The 18,517-nt window shown below is 34.0% G+C and overlaps 1 protein-coding gene across 1 annotated transcript; it reads right to left on the minus strand.

Moving 5' to 3' along the window:
• Positions 1-831: 831 nt before the first annotated feature.
• LOC127834384 (uncharacterized) lies at positions 832-3,501 on the minus strand. The gene has a single exon (XM_052360198.1). The coding sequence runs from the start codon at positions 3,044-3,046 to the stop codon at positions 2,057-2,059; it is 990 nt and encodes a 329-aa protein (XP_052216158.1). The 5' UTR covers positions 3,047-3,501; the 3' UTR covers positions 832-2,056.
• Positions 3,502-18,517: the final 15,016 nt, after the last annotated feature.

Consider the following 18,517-nt stretch of genomic DNA (forward strand, 5'->3'; position numbering starts at 1 on the left):
TGTGTTGGGCTAGCCGTACTAGTTTAGCATAAAAAGCGCCCAGCGCGTATAGAGTACCTTTAATATATTTTGTTGTTGTTTTTTCGATTAATTCCCCGAGTTTACTTCTGTAATTTAAAAAGGGCACAAAACCCCACATATATGGCGTTGCTTTTTCCTGTTTGCATTTAAGTAAAAAATAATAATTCAGCAATCAATGAAATATTACTAACGTGTACATGGTTGGAACCAGCTCTGGTCAAATTGCAGAATGATATAATTGCAAAATTTAGTTCAATGTTTTCGTACCTTTCTTATTTCATGAAGTTTTTGATATCCGACTAAAACTTGAGACTGAAAAAAACAATCTCAGAGTATTCGTGTTTGAGTGCATATAACAAAAATCACACAATTATGACGAAACGAGATTTCATTTCGTTTTGTTTGAACTATTCAGGTTTCGGTTTATTATAAGTTATTTATGAGCTAGTCTGCTAGCTTTTGTATGTTGTGTTACTTTGGTAATCATGTATTGCGGTGTGGTATAAATGTTATTGTTGTTGTTTCCATTCAACGGGTAGGCTTTTGACAATTTTATGGTATTGTATAAAGTCGGTTTTTTTCCATTTCATAGCGAATTATGATACCTTGAAATCTGAAAATTGTCTTTTTCTAAAATCATATATGGTTTATTATAGCCAATACAAATTTAATAATTAGAGACTTTACATAAAAGAAGTGTAAACAATAAATCATCATGGGCGCATACATAAATAACTGTATTGTTTTGGCGAATCATAAACATGTGTCAAAAAATATTCTTAATAATTTCTGTACAGATCATACATACAAATACAATCTTACAAATAAATGAAATCATATATTTGCAAGTCTTATTGTATTGCCATTTGTGCAACGTTAACTTTTTCATGTTAACTACTTAATTTATGTTTGCATAAAAAATCAACAATTTAAGTTTAACATTACACAATGTAGGTAGTTTGAAAACGTAAATACCGAAATTAAATTGAATGGTATCACATTGTACAAATAACATGCATACCATTGGTTGATTGTTATTGCAAATTCTGTGACGAAACATAGAAACGAAAAAAAAGATTTATTAAGCCAAATACTCAAACACTTAAAACTACATACAACAAATAATTAGCAAACTAAGTAAACGAACGTTAACAAAGTAAGATTTTACAAGAGGGCATGAAAGGCCCAAAGTCGCTCACCTGCGATTCAAAGGAACTGATCTGTTCTGTGCTCAAAATGTCATTAGAGCAAATGTTCTAACCAACTTTTATGCTTTCAAGCAACCGAAACCATTTTCAAACTTTCAAACTCCAAGATACTATTGTGACAAATCTTCTGATAAAGTTTCATGAAGATCGGACAATAAAGGTGGGCTCTACAGTGTTAACAAGGTTTTACTAAAGTCATATATAGCCATATAAGAAAAATGCCCCACCCCTTGGTGACCATGTTTTTAAGCAACCGGAACCATTTTCGAACTTGTCCAAAATATTTTTGGGACAAATCTTCAGACCAAGTTTCATGATGATCAGATAATAACTGTGGCCCCTAGAGTATTAACAAGGTTGTACTATAGCCATTTAAGGAAAAATGCCCATGCGGCCATGTTTTCCAAGCAAGATTGCATAATAAATGTGGCCTCTAGAGTGTTAACAAGGTTTTACTAAAGGAATGTATAGCCATATATCCCTTGGCAGCCATGTTTTTCAAGCAAACGTAATCATTTTCACAATCATCCAAGATATCATTGAGACCAATCTACTGACTAAATTTCATAAAGATTGGACAATAAATGTGGCCTCTAGAGTGTTAACAAGGCAACTGTTGACGCACGACGGACGACGGACGAAGGCGATCACAAATGCTCAGCTGAGCTAAACAACTGTGCGCTTAAACCTATCTCTAAGAACTCAATGTATTGATGGTTTTATAATAAATTGTTATAGTAAATTGTCTGAAAAAAAAATACCTTGAAATATAAATGATAAGATAAAATAAAAGAACCCATATGTCTTTCGTCCGTCCACTTAAATCATTATGGGACTTTGTTGGAATTCTTTATCCACATTATGTCGTTAGGCCATGTCGTCCGGTTTTCAGCTTGCAATCGAACTAGCCTCTGTAACGGCATAACCGGAATATATTCTCTCTCCATCATGAACTGTATAATTTTGCCCCCTACATCCGTCCAAGCATGGTGAACCCATTCCATTAAGAGAAATCGAACATCGACCTCTTCAAAGAACTTCTTCCCACCTAACATGGCTTTCAGTTCAAATTTTTCTATGTCCATTTTGATAACCAGTGATTTTTTCCTGAAAATTGGTACCAAATTGTCAAGAACGATTGCTTTGGAGCTTTCATATCCACTGCTATCATTTATGGGACCTATTCCACTGATCATTTGTAAACCACCGACATTCCCTTTCCAATGGTTCAATCCAACTGTTTCTTCTTTGTCCGAGATCGCATTCCATATCAGCTTCACCTTTTCCGTCAGGTTTCCTTTCACCAAGGAGGTAGCAACCATCTCTAGATTCTTTCGGTTAGCGTCCACAGCGGTCACCTGCCGCCCAAACTTGGCAACAGCCAGGGTGTAGACACCTACGTTACATCCTATATCCAAGAATGTTAGACTGGGATTGTCCTGGAGTATTTTCACCAATTCTAGAATAAGATCACCTTCAAAGTTGCCCTTGCTTATGATATAACCTGAAACCCAGATATCAATTGCTGGATCGTAAACGCAAATTGGAGTGCTGGCCAGCTTTTCTATTGTTAGATTAACGCATTTGTAAATTTGTTCCGCATTGGAATAGTCCACGGATGTGTCAAACACTCGAAAATTTGACGCATCTGACATTTGACGTGTGTCGAGGCTGCCCACAGAATTAGATTTAGAGTACATTAGAATATTTACGGCTTCGTGAATATCTTCAGCACCAAACCATACGCATAGTATAAGTAATAACAGTAAAAGTCCTCTCATCCATTTGTTTCGTGTTATATTTACTCTCAATTGCATGATTTTCTTTTGCACCGACAAATTATCGAATTACAGTTATAGCGTCACAGCAACGATTGCAAACAGACCCTGGTGAATTTGTCGTCAAAAGTATATATGTACACGATCAATCGACACGCATGCGTATGTTATATCAAGTTTCGATATGGCAGTTAAAACAGTTATAACAGCTTACAACTTCAGGTAGCATGAACCAACAAGGGAGGCAACTCGTGAGGTCACGAATGCGCGATAAACAAAAAGACACATGTTATTATCTCGCTTACATTGGTCTAAATACCGTTTAAAAACGTTTTTCTGGTTGGATTAAACAGTCCTAAATCATCCAATAAAAAAATTGAGACACGAGTCTGTCAGAACATTCAACATCGTGTTGCAATGGTGATACATTGACTATATCCGGAATCCTCCGCAGATTTAAGCAATACATCGTCTGCTGATCCAGAGTATGCCATGCTGCATGCGGGCTATTAAGAAAACAAAAATCGTAAACCAAAAAGTATTGATTCTTTGCGGCTATAGGCAGTGTTCCTGGCTGAACTAAATAAAAAAAATACTTTTTAATCATTGATATACTGATAGTCAACTAGAAAGTGGTAGAATATTTGTGGAAAAAATGATAAAAACGTGTGTGTTCTACGATTTTGCGATCGGTTATGGAAATTACCGATCGTCTAAATGCATAGACAGACATATGCCAAGACAGAATAGCTTTCGTATTTCAATTTTATCAGCCTTGAAATCATCAATGTATCCAATGAGAATCAAAATCATACATTTATTAACCAGTTATAGTTAATAACACCAACAACTTTGGACGCAACCACCGTTTTCTTTTTCGGAAACTTACAATTGGTAATTTCGGTTACCACTCGGAAAATTTCAGCAGATAAGTATATGTTAAATTCTTATATATGTTTTAAGGAGGGGAATGAGGCCGAATTCCGGCCCCAAAAAACACTGCTGAGCATCAGTTTTTTATATTTAATTCATATGTCTTACTCGTGTTTCTTTGTATTAAACAAAGAATGTGATTAAGGGTCAGGTGAATCGCACTTCGAGCAAACTTTATCGTTGCATTAAAGGGGCCTTTTCACAGATTTTGGCATTTTTTGAAGTTTGTCATTAAATGCTTTATATTGATAAATGTAAACATTGGATATTAAAAGCTCCAGTAAAAAATCAAGAATAAAATTTAAAAAAGGGAAAAAAAGTAGCCGGTACCAGGGCTCGAACCAGTGACCCCCGGAGTCCTGGAGTAAGTCTGAAGTAAAAACGCATTAGTCCTCTCGGCTATTCCGCCGTGTGTCCACAATTTTAGTATTTTATACCTTATATAAGCAATCTTCGTAGTTTCGTAAATTTAAACGACAACAACAGAACTCTCCAAATTATTCATGACAATCGTTTCGCGTTGCAATGCTTTATATTTTTTTAAGTTTTCAAATCGTCAAAAGATACATATAATGGCTATATTGGACTATGGTAAATGTTCAGTAATACTGTTTCCTCACAAATATCATAACTAAAACGAAAATTTGCGAATCTGAAACAACTTTTTTCAATTTTGTCAATTTACCAAACCGTGAAAAGATCCATTTAAGAAAAATAATCCTTAGGAGCAAATATCTAATTAAATGAATTTTTCCATTTGCTTACTATTTCTACTTTTGTGGCTACTCATTAGAATCGCCTTGATGATGCGATTCTAATGAACAACGACAAAAGATTCTATAAGGAACACATATGTTTGTGTCATTTCTCTCTCGTTATCTTTAGCCCTGCTTTAAGTAAAATTAAACACGATCGTGTTGATCCACATGATCTCTGGTATTTCCATATCTCTAAATTTCAAGTTACCACTGAACAAATAAATACTTTATGTAGACTATTATTTCCGGTCGTCATTTGAAATATATTTCTTCAGATCTAGGCATTCAGATCTTATATCAAAATGAAATTATAATGTTAATTTTATATATATATATATATATATATATATATATATATATATATATATATATATATATATATATATATATATATATATATATATATATATATATATATATATATTGGAATGCGATTTTTGAAAACGAACATGGCCCTTGGTTATATTTCACATGTGTTTGTAATAAAGTTATGAATAGATTTCCAATATGTCGCGCTTTACTATACACATTGATTTCTTCAAAATTTTTGGTTATTTAGCTGTTTTGTTTTGTGGGACTTTGAGTATTTAGTCTTCCGATCACGTTCATGATAAACAATACCGCTGCTTTACCAGCAGTATAAACCGAATATCAAAATTTCATTAGAAAATAATACATTATTAACAACTAAGTAAGTATAAACTTTTTCGTGCATATGTTCAGTCCATTTACATCGTTGAAAAAAAAACAATTTCAAACAAGATCTCTGTTCTCGTTTACAATCGATACACTCGCTTATCATCACATGACGTCACACAAGGGCGATATTTAAAAACCGGCAATAACTGAAAGGGTCTATTGCCCTGATATTGTATTCAATGATGCATATTTAACTGCATTTCATATATTCTAAGGGTTTAAACGAATAATTATTTTCGATCTCGTTTATATTTAACTCGCACAGTAACTTTGTTTTTACTTTCTGATGTTTAGTAAATTCAAAGGTTAAAGAAAATTGCTTAATGATTTCGTATCTTTTTTTTTGTGAAAAAAAGACAAGAAAATAAAAACCGTTGATTTTACAGCCGGTGTTACTATAAATGTCATCGGTTGTGACGACTTTACAATATAGATTTTAAATTTCTAATCATTTTATTTTACACATCTTTTTACGAGGCGTGTCTTGCCGAAACAGTAGCTCTGAAGAACTGAGTTCATAAGCATATACGGACTTTGCATTCGTGTTTATTCATTTTTCACATGTTAACAGACGTGAAAATAAGGGACATCACTCCATATTAACAAAGATTCATGCATTACAAAGTTATTGAGGTGTTCGGTAATATGTTCACATGTATCGGTCGGAAACTCTATTTCCGAACAATTTGATTCTTAATTTCAGCAACTAGACGTAGATGTAGAATCTATGACTTTACACACAAAGATAGATATTATATATCTAGATAAATAAATGAAATTATAAATATACTATAAATGTTCCGTTTAATTCACAAATGAGAATAATAATTTGTAATCCGAAACACACTGCCGATTTGTTAAATGTTAACACGACGTTTACAAATGCTTCCAATATAGTCATCATGTACATTTCCCGACAAAAGAGCGCGAAAATTATGCGGCAATGTACAAGGTCAAGGTATACGCATGGAAAGCGTGGGTGTATTGATTTTTTTATACAAACTTTTTAGCGCAGAGAACATTAAATTATGTTGATTTCGGTTAAAAGTTAGTATTTTTTAACACAATTATATCGCGAATAATTTGATATTTCCTCAAAATTAATTTCAAATCAAACACGCCGTATCTCTATAGTAACGGTCTTTAAGTTTAATAATTATTGAAACAGTAATTGTACTGTTAATTGTGGGACAGTTGTGATTAAGTCGACGAAACCACACCTTCATCCAATAAAAAAATATATCGTGTGAAGTTGAACAATAACGATTGGTTAAGGGTCAAACGATCGAAACGATCGAGTAATTATTTTTGATTGGTCAGAAGTAGTTTGCAGCAGAACCGTTGTGCATATCATTAATATCGGATAACTATTTTAGGCGTGTCGCAATAAAAACAAATGAGGACCAGTGCACATTAGGCCAGCATTTTTTTATTATCTGTTTTACGGGAACGACCGAACCTATTTTTCGACAAATACAAATAAAAATAAAATTCACTTTCGTTTTTTTTTTTATTTACATTTCACCCGCCGACCTAGTATTTTATCCAAAACTAGAAAACAAATTGCGCAGATTGCCGGAAGTGTTGTTCAAAATTTGTTTATAATACGGTTTGTTTCGTTGTGCCAATTCGACTTGTAAAGCGTCAGCGATTTTCATTGGCTACTGCAGCCAATACCACTCGCTATTAGCCAATCGGTGAGTATTTAACAAATGATTTTCATATTGCTTTTCAGAAATAGCGGACATTAACATCAACGAGACAAATGTAGCATATTTTAAAATCAAATTAATTAAAAACGGAGCAGAAACAATTTCAATTAGAAAAGATAATCTTCAGAACACCATTGTTGACATCATGCCCATATTATGTGATACGAAATTCAAAATAATAATGAGTTTTTGCAGATGATGCAGAGGCGTCATCATCGATAACTTTCGGTGTGTTAAAAAGTTTTGGGTAGGTTTAAAATATATGCGTATATTAAAATGCATATCCTGTAATATTTTTATAGATAAAAATCAACATCCCGAAAATGTCCAAGAAGTACAACTTTACATTTCTTTATAATGAACATGAGTACTGAACCGCAGGTACTTGCATCAATAATCCCATTCCCCACCCACCCATATATATTCTTTATTTAGAAAAAAAAGTATGCAACACAGCTTCTGAAGAAAATAACATTGGGTCCCGATGTTCGTATGTCCGTCAAGTCACAAGAAAGTTTTATTTATTTTTCTTGACATTATTTTTCAAAAATGAGTTATTATTTAGCCGAAATATGATGTTCTATCAACTGTAAAAAATGTTTTCTTACTGAAAGATTTGTACTGCAAGGAATGCAAATAAATTTATCACACCTCAGGCTCTGTTGATAAATGTGCTCAGGGCCCTCGTTTGGCCCCATTCCCACCTTAAAATAGTATACTTTTTCCCCTATTTCACCTAAAAATTCCCCCCTCCAAAACAAAAAAAAAAAACAAAAAAAAATACTTGTATACCTAAGTTGCCAGCTGGTATCTTGCTATAAACCTTTGATTAAATATATATTTATGTAAATTACATTAATATAGAACAATATTAAGTGTTGAATGATTGGTGAAAAGATCTTGTAAAATTCCTCTTTTCGCCGAAAACGACGTGAAATTCCCCCCTCTAAGGGCCCCGGCCCCAATCCCCCAAAGTGTAGCAAGGGCCCTGGTGCTCAATGAATTTGTTCCAAGGGTTATTATTATCTTCACATTTATATAGCTCTCTCTGTTTATTATATATCCAAAACATGTTATAGCTGTTTCTCCTTAAAATAATACAGACAACACATTCCATAGAAATTTTCATTTGAACTTAAACTGAGAATAAGAGAGGAACAAAATAATATGTGCAAAAGTTTACACCATTTTATTTTGACAATACTGTGAGTCTTTTACGAAATTTTTAAATATAAAATACTATTTTAAAATATACAATTACGTAGTTCAAAAGTTGTGTTCTATATATAATTAATCTTGCGAGTAAGTTATATACAGTAAAACAGTTTTGACCACGGAGACATGCTTTGAGGAAATTTAGCAAAGAACAACTATATGGTTGGCATGCAACGCAACAAACCAAAGGGCCTTGCGGTTTCAAAGAATGATTATATTACTTATATTTATAAGCAAAACAGTAACCCGTAGGGAGGGCAAATTTTCTGCATGATTTGAACAAACTTCAAAGAGAACCTCATAACGATGTTACACATTAAATATTGCAGTCATGCCTCTTGTCTTCACTTTACATATATAAACACTATAACTCTCTCTGAATATAAAATGAAATGCAGCACATGTTTTTATAAGTCTATAACTCACGGTTTCTTAAATAAAATATTCACATTTACTGTACTAGAACATTCACTACACACAGTTGGGATCAAGATCAATTCAAGCGCAGTCTGATCAGGATCCAAAGTGTTCGCTCAACATGTTTAAAAGTACTGACTGAATGACAATTATGTTGAACAGTTTGGATCCTGATCAGACAGCTCTTTTGGAGCCAAAATGGTCGCAATCGCCCTAAGGTCCAATTTCCTGTTATGTGAATCATTTTTTCTCATGATCGATACAAATTATCATGATATAAAGCAAGTCTGTTGTATATTAAATAGTATTTTTAGTGTGCATATTCCACCCATGGAAGTTACAAAGTTGTTATTTAAAGCTATTAAACAATTTAAAAAGTTTTCAATTCTTTTTTATTTAAGTCAAATGCATGCTATATTTGTTATAAACATACATATGATTAACACTCAGCAAAAGTTTAACGATCACTATAATACACTACACACCTGGCGTGGTTAATGGTCTCTATTGAAGCAATATAGTATAATACATGCGAAAGGTGCTTTTACATATAAATATATATAAAAATATGTTTACTATTATTATATAAGCTTCTACAACAGTGTAATAACATCTATAAAGCACTTAAAGGTAAATGCAAGTATACATAAGGTTAAATTGGCTTAATTTTAAATTTTCAAAAAAAAAAAATCAGTTTAGACAGTTTTATTTTTATTTTTTTGGTAGATTGCTCACTTTTCATGATTTTATTTTTATTTTTATTTATCCCCCCCCCCCCGACTCAATTTTTTTTTTATTTCCCGTAAAACAAACCCAAACAAAAATGCTGGCCTTATGGTCTCATTGGCCACCGTGCACTGGTCTATTTGGATCTAAAATTATATCTTTGGCGAATACCCGGGAAGCCGGGGTAAATTTGACCTACTTTGGCTCTAAATTAAACTTTTTTCCCTGAAAGGTCACAGGGACAGGTCCAGCCTTAAAGGGAAGGGGCTCGTCTGGTCCTGTAAATAAACTCTGAAGAACAACAGACAAATGAGGATGCCAACACTACACTTAACACTTTGATCTTAGCCAAAAGGCCGAGAAGCGATAATTGGTGGCATAAGGTCTTTTCGTTATTAAGAAGTTGTCTCCCATTCGGGAAGGTATCACGAGTATCTCGTGTAAAACGCGGTCCGTCTAACATGCGAATATGACTCATATCCGCGGATTGACCGAAAAGTGCGGATATGGACGAATACAGGCAATTGACATGACGCCTTATCTATGATCGCTCCGCCCACTAGAATTGATCCACCAATCAGCGATCGATTAATCGGGCGCACTCGTTATCAACGACCTGTCCGCCATTTTCTAGACAAGCTACATGTTTAGGTTCACTTTTATTCCAACGAGTTTCTTTTGTTTTCCTCTTTAAAACACGATTAAAAATGGTTAAACGGTGTCAATGGGGATTATGTAACTCGGACATTCGATATCCTGAAAGATTAGTTGGTGACATTTAATTTATATCGTTTCCAAACCCGAAAAGAGGTCTTGAGAAGTGTAAGAGATGTATAAATGCAAGCGGTCGTCACCACGAACAACTGAACGTCAACACTGTCAAAGACAATTATAATACATTTTATCGGATATACTAGCAGATTTAAATAGTTTATGTGATCAATCTGAATATCACATAATATTTCACTTTTTTTTTAATAGTTGTATCAGTTACTAGGTCAGAAGCGAGGTTTATCTGCATTACTTAAAGATAAATAAAACCCAGCGTGAAGCCTAATTCATGCTGTGTTTTATTACTCTGATAGTAATGCACTTAATTGACAGCATACATGTTATTGAAGGTGACATGTGAGAGCTCGAATGCCTAGATCTCATTTTTTAAACGAGTTTCGTTTATTTTGTTCGGATTAAAAAACGGAAATGAAATATTTCAAAAACGGTGTAAAAAGGGTTAATGCAACTCTGACATTCGGTATCCAGAAAGATAAGTCAGATGAATTAAATTTATACCATTTTAAACGCGACAATGCGGTCTTGACAAGAGCGAGTGGAAGCTTCAAGTATTACCGAGATCCCCTTTATAGAATATTAATTTATTTCACAAACTTGAAATGTCATATAAGCAATAACTAATCATTATTAAGTATGTATTGTCACGTGTGCATGTAAAATAATTGAGAATTTTGGTACCCAATTCGTGTAACTTTACGAAATCCCCGTTAAAAATCGCGTTTCTGTGTGTGTCAGAAACAAGTGAAAACCATTTTGTTATTATTTTAATAAAGACGTATCGATAAATGCTATTGGAAAAGAGTTATTATTACTGATATTAGTTAACCAATAAATGCGGGAAGTCGGTACCTGCGCGAGCGTCTGATATTGGTAGCCTTATTAATTTATAATAGCCTGATCGTATTCCATTTCGTACAACGCTAATTTTATATCAGACAATGTCCAAACTTAACTGTGTTGTTTTTGCACTTTAAATTATAGTGATTGATAAATGTCCCATAAGCAATGTTTAATATGATTAATATCACTTATACGCAATAACATGTGGGATTGAAGTACCCACCCGGCGTCAGATCGCGTAAAACTTCACCGAATTCCCAGTTATGAAGCGCTATTTCTTGTCAAATACACGGGTAGGGGGGAATGTTTCGGTAATAATTTTGTTAATAACACGGGTAAATACCGATGAAGTGTTAATTTATTGCAAATACCACCATTACACGTAATAACGGGTTCGATTTCGGTAAGCGCGAAAGCGTTTGAGAGCGTGTTAAATGTACCGATTTACCCGTTATAAATAGCTGATGTTTTCTTTAATCGTATATTTTTTGCATTTGCAGAATAACTAAATGGCATCAACCCCTTTACAAGTGAAATATGGTGTTAAACATGTCCATAAAATCATCCGGAATATCGCGTAAATCTATATGCAGTCAATAGGCAAAGAAGCCATTTTGGTGTTAGCTTGTCTAGGTTTTCTTCCCGCTGAGCCACGTGATTAAGTGGGCGGCGCGATCACTGATAAGGCGTCATGTCAATATCGACACTTTGTCTGTAATGTATAATAAAAAACACAATATGGGTCAAATATGTTAGTATTGTCTCACAATATAACAATTTAATAGACATAATCATTTTTCCAACTCTTAATTCATATCCGCGAACATGACGAAGTGCCAGAAGATTGTTTTAGGGCTACACACCACAACCAATATAACCATGCCGATACCACATATGTTTTGTTGTATAAGTTTACATAATGTTTATATAATATACTGAATGTATTATTATTCTTGATGTCGTCTCAAAACTTTATTATTTAGATATACAATATGCTTTAGAAAATATTAAAATAGTTTTGGGCCGAATATCGCCAGACCACAAGTAATTAATGATGTTACTTTTCCCTGGTTATATTTTTATTTGATATAAAACTGTTTATATACTGAATGTTATGAATGCAGTAAATATTGTCTGAAATGTCACTGTTTCAAGTGGCATTTTTCATTTGAAAATAAATGATGATTTTAAATGCGCGAATAATATAAAATCGACGAATGTGGTTTATCCAATAAAGGATCTATATTTGTAATGCTATAATAACTTTATGCAAGGTAAAATTATCTTATATTTGATTGTTACTATTTATTTTATGCTTTCCGGTGGTTTATTGAGAAATATAAGTGAGTGGAAACTGATAATTTCAATGTTTCAAACAGTGAAAATTAACAGTGAAAAATATCGATAATTTTCATTTTTTACTGTGAAATGACACATTTTTTTTTACGAAATGACGTCATTACCCCACCGAAAATCTTTAGTTAAGCTCTTAAACAATATGTCCCGATTTTCGTAATTCCGTCTTGACAGAGTTGTCGTTCGTGCGGGTAGGTATAACTACTACCGGTGTTAAGGAAAACAATGGGGAAAAACTACTGGTCAATCGTCAAATGCCTTAATTGTAGCGGTATAATAGGTACATTTTCAACAAAAGTAACATTACATAAATTGCCTAAAGACCCATTACAAGAAAATCTTGGATGACAGTAATTAGCCGGAAAACTTGGTTTCCAACGGCGTATCCTCAAGTCTGTTCCGACCACTTTCGAGACGGAATCGGTCCAAACTCTGTTGACCGAAACAAAATTCCTACTGAAAATTTTCCTCAGCGCAAAGTAGTAACAAAACATGAAAAAAAGCAGTGTATATTAAGACAGCAACTTCCGGAAAATATCTCTGTCACCTCTGCCCTACATTTCCATTCGTAAGTACCAGACAGGTAGCATGTTTAGTAGTCATAATCCAAATTGTCCACATCATGTTCATATAACCATTATAGTTGCACTGTTATTGAAAAGCAATGCATGTCCCGCTAAAATATTATATTTTTCGTTAATATTATGTTTTATAAGTGAATGTAACAGCTGTAATATTAATCTTAAACATATAGGCTTCGTATTTTAACTTTTCGGGATATTGGATAAGAACTGTTAAAATATTAAGGAAAAATCTAAAAAAAATTGCGGGACATGCATTGCTTTTCAATAACAGCGCTTATAAAATGGTTATAATCATTCTTGAAACTAAATGTAGCACTACGATATCCTTTGTTCATTTGAATAAATACAATAACGTGCATATTTTTACGTACCAATAAACTATAATATATAGTAACAAACAAAAATAAGATATTTTTCCTTGCATATTTTATACATATTGTGTATTATTCATTGAACATTGAAATGAACATTGCAGAAAACGTGTCGATATTGCTTATATTCGTCCATATCCGCACTTTTCGGTCATATCCGCGGATATGAGTCATATACGCATTTTTGACGGACCGCTTTTTACTCGGGATACTCGTGATACCTTCCCGAATGGGAGACAACGGGAGACGGAAAACTACAACGGGCGAGGCATGGTCAGGGGTGATAACCCCAAAAAAGGGTTAGGGTAAGGGTTAGGGTTAGGGGTCTGGTTAGGATTGGGTTTAGGCTAACCCAAACCCTAACCCGACCCCAAACACTAACCCTAACCCTAACCCTAACCCTCTAACCCCCCCCCCCCCCCTTGCGCAATACCATACCATGCCTCGCCCGTTGTAGTTTTCCGTCTCCCGGGAGACAACTTCTTAATTACGAAAATCCCGAATATAAACACCTGCATCTGTCGACACGGATTATCTTTAAATGGGTACATGTGTAAGCGGCTCGATTTATTCGGTATTGTTCTTTGTAGACAACGGACGATGTGGTAATACAACTAATTGCTATGTATAATTTTCGCCACTTTATCGTATGTCACAAATGTTTAATATTAACTTCCGTGCGAGTGCAAATACTGCTCATTTTGTTATTGTATAATCTTATTAAATGCAACGCGAATGCTATTACGAGTTTGAGTGCACATGTACATGCACATTACCATAATAAATGCCACGCCTGTCATGTTAACGTATATAAATACAAGTTCGATTTTTTTATTTTTTTAATCCGGAAAATGTTCGGTATTACATGCTGTGCGGTTCTGTATTAGATGTCTTGTTCGGTAATGTGGTTACTTCAGTACCAGTGTATTCCCGCATATACCATAGGCGTTCGATGGCAATGTTTTATTATCTTTTATTATCTATGTACATAGTCGAACTATCTTTTTTTAAGAAGACGTTTTGTCGGAAGATTTTTATTGATTTAGTTTGTTTATGCATTATAATAAACAACGGGTAATTAAAACAAAAAATAATAAATAAATAAAACATTGCCATCGAGCGCCTATGGCATATACCTATTGTATCAAATGACGTATAATGAAGTGGTCACGAGCAAAAGTAAGTTTATATCACGGTCTAGATATTGACCGTTAGCAAATTCAAAATAAACGCATCTAATACCGAACGATCTTAATTTCGGCTTACGTCGGCACGTCTACAGACAGTTTCTTCTACAACTGGAACCCAATTGTGGTGCAGCAATCGATTGACGTTGTGCAATGCAAATCGTGATGTTGATTTCAAGTGCAAATCGACGAATTAATCGTTACCCTTCAGTCCGACCTATGTCCGGGTTCACAGACGTACCTTAAAATACAGTTTATCTGTACATAAAGCGTACATATATGAACTGCTATAATCGGCATTGACTTAGCCACTTTAATATTTTTTGAGTTGACACAGAATTATGCATTTCTGTTAAATCATCGTCATAGTAAACGGGTTGGAAATATTATAGTTATTTAACTAGTTATATTATGATGATCGAATAAAATCGATTAATCTTTGTTGGATGAGGAAGTCAGTGATAATCGATTCTCGTTCCGGAAAATCGATGTCGCTGATTTAGAAGGTTATCATTAAAATACTGAAATTGGCATAAACTCAGTCGGCTATGTATAACGCGCCATGGTGAAGTCGTTGTTGATGTACCAATGGAAATTTTGCGAGGCCAATGCATCTGCAAAACTCCGGCCGATCGATCAATCCGCTAACGAGTTATCAATCGGACATGATTTTCACATTTAAAATGTCATAGTGACTTTGATAATTGAATTTAATTTCAATAGGGATGATATACCGTTCAAGGTCAATACATCTGCTAAGTATGAGGCCCATCACTCAATCATTTGATGGCATATCGAACGAAAACCACTAACGCTTACTGTCACAGTGACTTGACCTTTGAACTATATAGTAATCCCAATGAATTTCAATAGGGGTCATCTACTATCATGGCAAATGCACAGGTGGTTAGCGTGTGGCTATGATATTAATTAGTGAAATTATCATTTTGAATGATAAATAATCATATTATAACGAAAAATCTACTTTTCCGAAAAAAAATAATTTCACTATCAAATATATATATAACAAGGTATCCAACTCAAAATCACCCGAAAAAGGTGTGTATCGCTTTGAACAGCCATAACTTCATCAATTGTGCAGCGATTTTCACGATCTCGGTCTTATTAAACGCAAAAATGAATTTCCTGTCTAGAAATTTATATATCTTGTTATATTTCTACAAATGCTGGGTCAACTTATAAAAAATAACACGTTATGGTTACTGGCAATAAATGTTTTTGTGATATCCTAATCCCCAAAAATATTGTTGTTCTTGGGCGATTTGTTTGAGGAATTGTTACATCCTGGTTCATGTTTTGAGATACAATGATTTCGGATGCGTGTCGGGGCCCCCTTACAGACAATAAAGAATGTAGCATTTGACCAAAAGCAATTTCATTATTTGAAACTAACGTAAAGAATAGGAAACGCAACTAACATTTACATTTTTAAGTAAATCGTTAATAACATGTAATATCTACAATAATAGTAAGGATTAGAGCAATTATGAGCAGATTAAAAATGTATTGACCGGTAGTGTTTTTTTTAATTGTTGTACTTAATTAATATTATTATTTTTTAAAAGCCTATTCTGGCGAAATATATTACAGAAAAGTTTTAAATATTGTTTGAAATCGAAATGCCTCTAATCATATATTGTATATGTTTAAGCAAACTGCTGTATGCCTGAGTGCGAATCGATAAGCTGGTAGTCATTCATCATTCATAAATTTAAGTAAATACGCCTAATGGAAATTGCTTACGAAACAAACGTTCAACTATTAACTTTTACTGAATCTGGGTCAGTTATTATAGTTTTTGTTCAATTTATCAATGGTTTATGTTTCCTTATGTTTCCAAATATCACTTTGCGATTATCACGAGTTTGATCATATTCGCTTTCCGTACTCATTACAACGCGTGGATTTAATGGGATATGTAAGTCATACGAATAAAATGCCTTAGTTTTCCTCAAATGAGAGCAATACTATTAAAAATATGTAATACAATTATATCAATGCGTAAAAATACTATAAGAATTGACATGATGTCTTTCGTAAATAAGACTTTACTTTAACAATATTGGCGTCGATGAGCAGACGTAGGCTTTCATAGAAACTCCATGGAAATGTGACTGGTCGTCTGAGGCGGCACTAGCGTACTTTTTATAGCAAAAGAAGTCCCCATCTCATATATCTCAAAACATTCTAGTCTGGCCAAGAATTCGTTATTTTTGTAGTTGTAATACTCTTGCGCCATAACTTGGGATGCATGTTCTATTCCCAGCTCAACAATTACATTAAAACTCAGGTTAATAAGACATTATAAACAGTGGTCTCCTGAACATGGTGCTAAACCGCGGTCACTTAAAATAACCTGGGTAATCTCGTCTCTGGAACACGACGTCTCCTTGTCTACTACCCCTCATAACTCAACAAACAAGAGCTGTCAGAGGACAGCGCGCTCGACTATTCGAGTGCTTGACAGTATAATGTAAGCCATCATGGTGAAATTGTTCAAATTATTCAATAAGGTCAAGGTAATAGTTCAGGTATATTTTCCACAATCTATTGAACATTTGTAAAGACATAAAAAAAACTAATAAGATTTTATTTTAAGTTTAATAGCAATAGCTTGGGTGGGAAGTTTGGACGGTCCTTCAAAAATAAAGTAAATAAATATTTGATTGTTTTTTTAACCATGTTTAAAAGAAAAAATATTCTTTTTGGGTTGCGTAGGGGGGTAAAAGGGGGTATAATGTGGGGGTATAAAAAAAAATTGGGGGGGGGGGAGGGATTCTGGGTTGGAGCGTGAGGTATTGTTTGGGTGGAATCCATTGTGGTATTCAGGTAAGTGTTGTTTTGTCAATGTATTAATAAAATCTGATCATAAATAAAGAAGTTATGGCAATTTAACTAAAATTTATTCTTTTGACCTTGAGTCAAGGTCATTGAAAGGTCAAGGTCAAATTAAACTTGCCAGGAACAGTACCCTCTGGCTCATGATAGTAAGAAAATATATGAAGTTTGAAAGCAAAAGCTTTGATACTTTAGAAGTCAAGTGGATCTAAACACAAAATTAAACAAAATATTCAGTTACTAAGACAACAAAGAGACATAATTCTTACGAAATGCTTGATACAGTTGTCTGCTCTTGTTTATAGATTGGGGTCATGTTGGTTAAGAAGTTTGCAAAATATGAAAGCAATATTTCAAGGGACATTGAAAGTATTTGTAATGGTACGCAAACTTTAACATAGATTTATCAATAATATGCATATTCTAAATGAAAAAAGGGCCATAATGCTTACAAAATGCTTGATACAGTTGTCTGCTCTTGTTTATAGATTGGGGTCATGTTGGCAAAAAAGTTTGCAAAATATGAAAGCAATATGTTGAGGGACATTGAAAATATTTGAGGTGGTCACAAACTTTAACATAGATTTATCAATAATATGCATATTCTAAGTGAAAAAAGGGCCATAATTCTTACAAAATGCTTGATACAGTTGTCTGCTCTTGTTTATTAGTTGGGGTCATGATGGTTAAGAAGTATGCAAAATATTAAAGCAATATGTCAAGGGACATAGGAAATATTTGTGGTGGTACACAAACTTTAACATTTGAACGCTCTCACCAGGGTGAGTAGGATAGCTCCACTATAAATATTTCATATATAATAGTCGAGCTAAAAATGTTCGGGCGATGTTCAAACGGTAGAATTACGGTGTACACATTTTACCTTCACACGACTTAGTTACGCTCTATTGGTCATTGTCGGATCGGGTACTACTTTCATGTACCCATGGCACTCTTAAGTCTATTTACATGTATCCCGGGTATGGTAACAAGAGGCCCATGAGGGCCTGAATCGCTCTACTGGCTGGAATCAATAGGGCTCAAGCCCTTGATAGTATGAA

The sequence above is a fragment of the Dreissena polymorpha genome, chromosome 1, assembly GCF_020536995.1.
Source record: "Dreissena polymorpha isolate Duluth1 chromosome 1, UMN_Dpol_1.0, whole genome shotgun sequence".
Lineage (NCBI taxonomy): Eukaryota > Metazoa > Mollusca > Bivalvia > Myida > Dreissenidae > Dreissena > Dreissena polymorpha.